Source organism: Mus pahari, chromosome 6 (genome assembly GCF_900095145.1).
Source record: "Mus pahari chromosome 6, PAHARI_EIJ_v1.1, whole genome shotgun sequence".
Classification (NCBI taxonomy): Eukaryota; Metazoa; Chordata; class Mammalia; order Rodentia; family Muridae; genus Mus; species Mus pahari.
The window spans coordinates 57,591,323-57,598,939 of record NC_034595.1 but is presented as its reverse complement, the minus strand read 5'-3'; the positions used below and the strand labels follow the sequence as shown (position 1 = coordinate 57,598,939).

The window sequence follows — 7,617 nt, the reverse complement described above, 5'->3', positions numbered from 1 at the left end:
CCAGGTGAGACAGCACTGCAGCCAGGTGAGACAGCACTGCAGCCAGGTGAGACAGCACTGCAGCCAGGTGAGACAGCACTGCAGCCAGGTGAGATACCACTGCAGTCAGGTGAGACAGCACTGCAGCCAGGTGAGACAGCACTGCAGCCAGGTGAGACAGCCTCTGCTTGCCATCTCTCCTGTTTCCTTGGCAAGAGAGACCCTTGCTGGTGTCAGCACTCAGAGCTCCAGAAGCTTGGGTGTTCTGCTAGGATAAGCCTGGATTTCCACACCTCTAGAGCCAGAGAGGAGCCATTTCTGTGAGCTGGCCATGCTTCCCTCTTCTACTCATCCATTGCCACGTTCCTTGTAGCCGCTGGGAGTCTCTATGGCAGACTGACCCTGAAGCCTCCCCTTGATCAGCCTTTACCTGAACTCCCTTAGTAACTGCCCCTTCAGGCTCTCTTCCTCCTCAACTTTTCCAGTCCCTGAGTTTGCTCCTGGTGCCACCTCCCATGGATCTGCATACTGCCCAGCCCTACCACAAAACCACCTTGGACAGATGCCTCTGTCTAGTGGCAAAAATAAGTCCTATTTCCTCCTATAGCTCCTGGGCAGGATGTGTGTGGTTCCTGGTACTCTAGGTGTCAGAGATTTAAAAAAAAAAAAAAGGTTAACCAGGCAGTGGTGGCGCACGCTTTTAATCCCAGCACTCGGGAGGCAGAGGCAGGCGGATCTCTGAGTTGGAGGCCAGTCTGGTCTACAGGACAGGGTGTAGGACAGCCAGGGTTTCAAAGATCGGCGCTCTGTACTGGACACCTTGTGCCTCATGACTGCCCTTGCTGTTCTCGCACCACGCCCTAACCTGTTCCACTAGGCCGGTTTTCATTCTTAGGGCCCAGCCCAGGCCCCTCGCCCCTGAGGTTAAGCTGGAGGTAGTGTCCGCGCAGTAACATTGTGAAGCCTGACATGTGAGTGTGAGGAGACCTGAGGAGGCCCAGGGCCTGGATAATCAGAGAAAGCTTCCTGGTGGAGGAGGGCTTCATCAGGGCCACCAGGGACAAGAAGCTTTTCGGGAGGGATAGGCTTTAAGGTTTCAGGGGACATAGATACTGAGACAAGGATGCCTCAGGGAAGGGCTAGAGAGATGGCTCAGTGGTTAAGAGCACTGACTGCTCTTTCAGAGGTCCTGAGTTCAATTCCCAGCACCCACATGGTGGCTCACAGCTATCTGTAATGGGATCTGATGCCCTCTTTTGGTGTGTGTCTGAAGAGAGCTACTGTGTATTTATATATATATATATATATATATATGAATATATATGAATATATATGAATATATATATGAATATATATATGAATATATATATGAATATATATATATATATATTAAATAAATCTTTTTTTAAAGTTAAAAAAAAAAAAAGAATGCCAAGAGAATGAGGGGAAGGGGTTCGCCTTAGGTTGTCGTCTACACTTGCTTTCTTCTGGCCTCAGATTCAGCTCCTCTCTGGCTATGCACAGTATGCTAAGCTGGAAACAGCTTTAGTACTATGCGTTGAGCAGGATCATCCCAGGGCTGGTTCAGGATGGGTTACGGGCTAGGTACTAGAGAGCGCTGGCTCAACCACCTTATGCAGTACCCGCCATTTCCTCTGTCTCCCGCTCTTCCCCGCAGCCGGCTCTGTCATGCCCACCCTACGCTCAAGGCCATCGAGATGTTCCATTTCCGGGGCCCATCTCAGGTGGGGGACCGTCTGGTGCTCAAGGCCATCGTGAATAACGCCTTTAAGCACAGGTGAGGGGTCGGGATGGGTGGGACTGGGCCACCGAGGTTGGGGGTTCTTCCCTAAATCACCTAATGCAGACCTACTTGCCTTTCCCCGGCTGCTGAGGTCTGAATTACTGGGTTGTTTGCATGGCCCAAGTGTAGCTAGTGCTCCCTCTTCTGGAATGTTCTATGACTCCCACTGTTGGTGGGCCTGGGGTCTTGTTTAAGTTTCCTGTTGGTGTTGTGCCTCTCACTGACCTGTGCTTGTGTGCTCTGGCTCTCCCTGCTTGGCTGCAGGACTGAGCTCTGGGGTTGCAGAGGTTGCAGGGCCTCTTCTGTTTCTCAGATCCTTTCCCACCCATGTCCTAAAACAGGTATTCTACCATCTCACCTTGGAATGAGTTCTGAGGTCTATCCTCACCACAGCTGGTTTTAGCTAAGGGCTGTTTCTGAGAATTTAGTGTGCTCATTTATGATAAGGGCAATCTGGAGCTGGGTAGCCTGGGTTCAAGTTTGGCTTCACTTCTCACAGGCTGTGTGTCTGTGTGTCTTTGAGAAAGTTACTTAATGTCTCTGAGCATCCCTTTATTTATTTATTTATTTATTTATTTATTTATTTATTTATTTATCTATCTATTTAATGTATATGAGTATACTGTCGCTGTCTTTTTTTTTTTTTTTTAAAGATTTATTTATTAATTATATGTAAGTACACNNTAGCTNTCTTCAGACACTCCAGAAGAGGGCGTCAGATCTTGTTACGGATGGTTATGAGCCACCATGTGGTTGCTGGAATTTGAACTCCGGACCTTCGGAAGAGCAGTCGGGTGCTCTTACCCATTGAGCCATCTCACCAGCCCCACTGTCACTGTCTTCAGACCCACCAGAAGAGGGCATCAGATCCCACTACAGATGGTTGTGAGCCACCGTGTGGTTGCTGGGAATTGAACTTAGGACCTCTGGAAGAGCATCCAGTGTTCTTAACCACTGAACCATCGCTCTAGCCCCTGCGCCCTTCTTAAACATATAAAATACTCACACAGCCTCCTCGAGAAAGGCAGAGAGACTGTCCAGCGAGGGTCAGTGGCTGTACGGTGGAGCTTCTTGCTATGGGTGCTGCTATTTGCAATCCCTCCAGCCCACTTCCTGCCCCTCTCAGGACCCTCCCAGGCCTGGTTCTCCTCAGCTTCTCTTCCTGCCTCATTCTGAGGCTTGGTGTGTGGTTCCCTGTTCTTCTGAGGCCCACCTTGTGCAGCTGCAGGATGTCCTGGCTTTGCCTATGTTGGACAAATGCTCTATATATCCTCGGCCCCTTTTCTAGCTTTTAGTTTGTTTTCTGTTTTTAAAAGTTGTAAGTGTGCCTGGTGCTGGTGGAACACACCTCTATTAGCTCTGAAGGCAGAAGCAGGCAACTCTCTGCATTTGAGACCAGCCTGGTTTACAGAGACAGTCCAAGGATAAGCAGGGACACAGAGAAACCCTGTCCTAGGAAAAAAAATGTGTAAACTGGGCATGGTGGTGCATACCTTTAATCCCATTACTCCAGAGACAGAGGCAGCAGAATCTCTGAGTTCAAGGCTAGTGTTGTCTAGTTCCAGGACAGCCATATAGTGAGACCCTGTCTTAAAAAAACCAAAACAATAGAATGATGTGTATATGTATGGGTGTTTGTGTAGGTTTTCATGTATGTTGTCTTAGTCAGGGTTTCTATTCCTGCATAAACATGACCAAGAAGCAGTTGGGGATGAAAGGGTTTATTCAGCTTATACTTTCCACATTGCTGTTGATCACCAAAGGATGCAGGACTGGAACTCAAGCAGGTCTGGAAGCAGGAGCTGATGCAGAGGCCATGGAGGGGTGTTCCTTACTGGCTTGCTTCCCCTGGCTTGCTCAGCCTGCTCTTATAGAACCCAAGGTTACCAGTCCAGAGATGACACCACCCACAAGGGGCCCTTCCCCCTTGATCACTAATTGAGAAAATGCCTTACAACTGGATCTCGTGGAGGCATTTCCCCAACTGAAGCTCCTTTCTCTGTGATAACTCCAGCTGTGTCAAGTTGACACAAAACTAGCCAGTACACATGTGTAGGTTGTCTTAGAAGCTGGAGGATAACTATTCCCAAGCACCATCCACCAGAGTTTATGGCAGAGTTTTCTCATCGGCCTGGAGCTTGCTGCAGTTAGGCTGGCTGCCACAGCAAGCCCCATCGATGCTCCATTCTCTGAGATCCCAGGGCTGGGACTCTTAAGTGTGAGCTACCATACTTGGCTTTTAGATGGTTCTCGGGATTGAACTTGGGTCCTTCTACTTGTACTTTACAAGCTGAGCAATCTCCTCAGCCCGTGGTGATGATGATGATGATGATAACTATAATGATTATTATTATTATTATTACTATTTTGAATTTTGAGATGGAATTTTTTTTTTCCGTTTTTTGAGACAGGGTTTCTCTGTATATCCTTGGCTGTCCTGGAACTCACTCTGTAGACCAGGCTGGCCTCGAACTCAGAAATCCTCCTGCCTCTGCCTCCCGAGTGCTGGGATTAAAGGCGTGCGCCACCACACCCGTCGAGATGGAATTTTACTCTGATGCTCAGGTCAGTCTTCAACTTATGTCAATGCCCCTGTCTCAGTATTCCTAGTGCTGAGATTATTAGTATATGTCAGTGTGCCTGCTTCCTTTGTAATTTCCCATGGCTTAACTTTTAAAAAAATTACATTTATATTTATTTACTGTGTATGTGGTGTGTGTGTTGCGGGGGGCAGAGTGTGACCACCTACTTTTAGGATAGGTCTCTGGGATCAAACTCAGGTTGTGAGAGTTGGCAGCAAGTGCCTTTCCTGCTGAGCCATCTTGCCTACCCCCTGATGACCTTTGGGTGTCTTTGCTTTCTTGCTTTGTTGACTTTCTGGGCTGTTAGCTGGAAGCCTGGCTGGGCAGGTTCCTCTCTCACCGGGTTGCACACGCTATGTGCTCTGTGAGATTACTGAAGCGGACAGATATGGTTCTGGCCATTTGGGTCCAGTGGTTGGAAGAACTGCAGGAGAGTGTGTGCACACTCTGTACACCTGCCTGCCTATGTGTGTACTTGTGTGTGAGCGTGTGTAACGTGGAAGGGCGTGGCTTGGGGAAGGTCTGTGGAGCGTGACTCCCTCTTTCGTTTGACCTTAGCATGGAGGTGGGTGTGTGTGTGGAGGCTTACCGCCAGGAGGCTGAGACCCAGCGCCGGCACATCAACAGCGCCTTCATGACCTTTGTGGTCCTGGACAAAGATGACCAGCCTCAGAAGCTGCCCTGGATTCGTCCCCAGCCTGGGGTGAGTGCCTTCTCCCTAAGTTTCTTCACTGTGTGACGATCCCATCCCCAGTTCTTCACTGAGATACAACCAGATCAGAGTGTCCTAGTTTCACCCAGGGATTCCCCTGTGAAGCTGGGTTCCCCCTCCGCCTGGCAGAACTGGAACCTACACGCCATGGGGGCTGGCTGATGTTAGGGGTTCGTGGACCTGAACAGCCTGTATGACTGCAGAGACCCCTGGTTTGGCCACCTGAGGCTGGCCGGGCCTCACCCCTGCCTTGTTTTTAGACTTCTATCTCTGAGGCTCCGTGCAGAGCTAAGTTACAGCTTCGGGGCCTTGGGGCTTTCTCAGTATAAGGGTGTTTTGATATCTGCTGCCCTAGCAAGAGCTAAGCTTGTTTAAAGGACTGCGAGGTCCTCTGGCCCCAGGGGACAGGGATGGCAGAGCTCTGGGTCAGCTGGTCATCCCATCTGTAACCACAATGTGTCCCTGCTTCCATCCTAGGATGGTGAGCGGCGATACCGAGAGGCCAGTGCTAGGAAGAAGATCCGCCTGGACAGGCGAGTGGGGCTGGGCAGTGGGAGGGACATGCTGCAGGGCTGGTCTCCACATGCTGGACCCCCAGACAGTCTTCAGGAATCCTCCTGGGCTCAGCACTGGACTCTCTTTTCTCATTCTCCATTTTTTTTTCTTTTTTTAAGATTTATTTTATGTATATCAGTACACGTTAGCTGTCTTCAGACACACCAGAAGAGGGCATTGGATCCCATTACAGATGGTTGTGAGTCACCATGTGGTTGCTGGGGATTGAACTCAGGACCTCTGGAAGAGCAGCTAGTGCTGTTAACCGTTGAGCCATCTCCAGCCCTCTCATTCTCCTTTTTAAATTTTATTTTATTTTTGGGTCATGATCTGACACTGTAGCCCTGTAGCATAGGCTGGGCTGGAACTCTCTAAGTAGTTCGGGCTGGTCTTGAACTCTTAGGATTCCTCTGCCTTTATCATCTGGATTGGCTCTTTGCATCTGCATAGTCCTCTGTGTCAGCATCTTATGGCTCTTCTAGATACCAGGACACTGAGGACAGAAGGTTGATCTCTTGTCCTCAGGACACACAGTTGAGTGAGATCTACTGTTGGTCCTGGCTTAGTCTGGGTGATTTCCACCCATTGACTCCCAAGTGCTGTTTGTATGGCCATGAAAGGGTCAAATCTCTGCACTCAGGAAAGTGAAGCAGAGGATTGTCATAAGTTCAAAGCCAGCCTAGCCTGCATAGAGATACCCATCTCAACCAAAACAAATCAATTAAAACAAAGCCCAGAAAGGTCTAGAGCATAGACCCATGTAAAGTGTTGTGTCTGAGCTGGCAGTGAAGCACCTCGTAGACTGTAGCATGTTGTAGATGCACCCAGGCTCACACGTCGTCATTAATAAGAGACACCTACATTTCTGGGACATTTACATACGCTAAGCACTGTGTTCCTTGCAAAGCCCCTTGGATGTAGAGACAACATGGATTCCATTCCAGAGAGAACACTGAGGCGCGGCATGGGTGATGGGGAGCCTGAGCTTGTCCTTTTTCCTCTCCAGTCCCCTGTGCACTCCCCAGAGTGCTAGCTGAACTCCTGTTCTCAGCTGCTGTGTTCTGCATACCCGTGTGCCCAGTGCCCTGCCAGGCCGAGTCTCCAACCCCGCTGAGCTCGCGCTGGCCTGGCAACGACGTTTGCCAGACACAGTGGACTCTGAGAGACCTAGGTTGTCCTCTTCCCTCTCAGGAAGTACCTTGTGTCCTGTAAGCAAGTGGAAGTGGCCCTGTCTGTCCCCTGGGACCCTAGCAACCAGGTAAGTCTCTTTGTTTCAAAGCCCACTGGGCCCTTTTGCTTCCTTTGGTCAGAATACTTTTGAAAGAAAATTTGCCAGTCCAGGGCCATGGAGATCCCTGTGCCCTGCTCTGGAGATGTCACATTCGGAGTGTATCCCTGGTTTTTGCAAGAGGGTGTGGTTGCTCGTGTAGGACTGTGTGTAGGGCTTGAGGGAGCCTGGGTCCCCTTTCCCAAAGCCCAGCTCCTCCCCCACCCCCCACCCCCGTATCTGCACAGCCCCACCCGGGGACCCCTGGGGCAGGAGAAGTAGCTTTTGTGTACTCTTCTCAGGTATACCTGAGCTACTACAATGTGTCCTCTCTGAAGACCCTCATGGCCAAGGACAACTGGGTGCTGTCCATGGAGTTCGGTGAGGTAACCCACCCACCTTTCTTTTCCTTACGAGCATCAGAGGCAGTATCAGCAAGGTCACGAAGCCCCTGATTCATTCTTCCTGCGGCCACCTTCCCCAGCTGCTTTCCACAGGTCCCTTCCCTTCTTCCACCGCGCTCTCCTTTGACTTCCTGCAGAGCAGATTGCTGCAGGGGTGTGACAGGGGTGGGGGGGAGGCATTGTGCCTTTCTTGCCTGTCCCTTGGACAGGTCACCTCCCCCACTTGTCACGTTAAGGAGTTGGACATTAGCCAGTTGGATGAAGCCAAGCTCTGCTGCCTCGGTTACTGCTTCTTTTTTTTTTTTTTTTTTTTT

At 50.1% G+C, this 7,617-nt stretch overlaps 1 protein-coding gene across 4 annotated transcripts in view; it reads left to right on the top strand.

Moving 5' to 3' along the window:
• Positions 1-7,617, top strand: part of Acot11 (acyl-CoA thioesterase 11) — a 56,875-nt gene that overhangs the window by 42,662 nt on the left and 6,596 nt on the right. For all 4 annotated transcript variants that reach the window (XM_029539902.1, XM_029539901.1, XM_029539900.1 and 1 more), the window contains exons 8-12: positions 1,658-1,777; positions 4,924-5,068; positions 5,555-5,610; positions 6,824-6,890; positions 7,202-7,285. In XM_029539902.1, the coding sequence (XP_029395762.1) occupies positions 1,658-1,777; positions 4,924-5,068; positions 5,555-5,610; positions 6,824-6,890; positions 7,202-7,285 (472 nt within the window). The remainder of the gene's footprint in view (positions 1-1,657; positions 1,778-4,923; positions 5,069-5,554; positions 5,611-6,823; positions 6,891-7,201; positions 7,286-7,617) is intronic.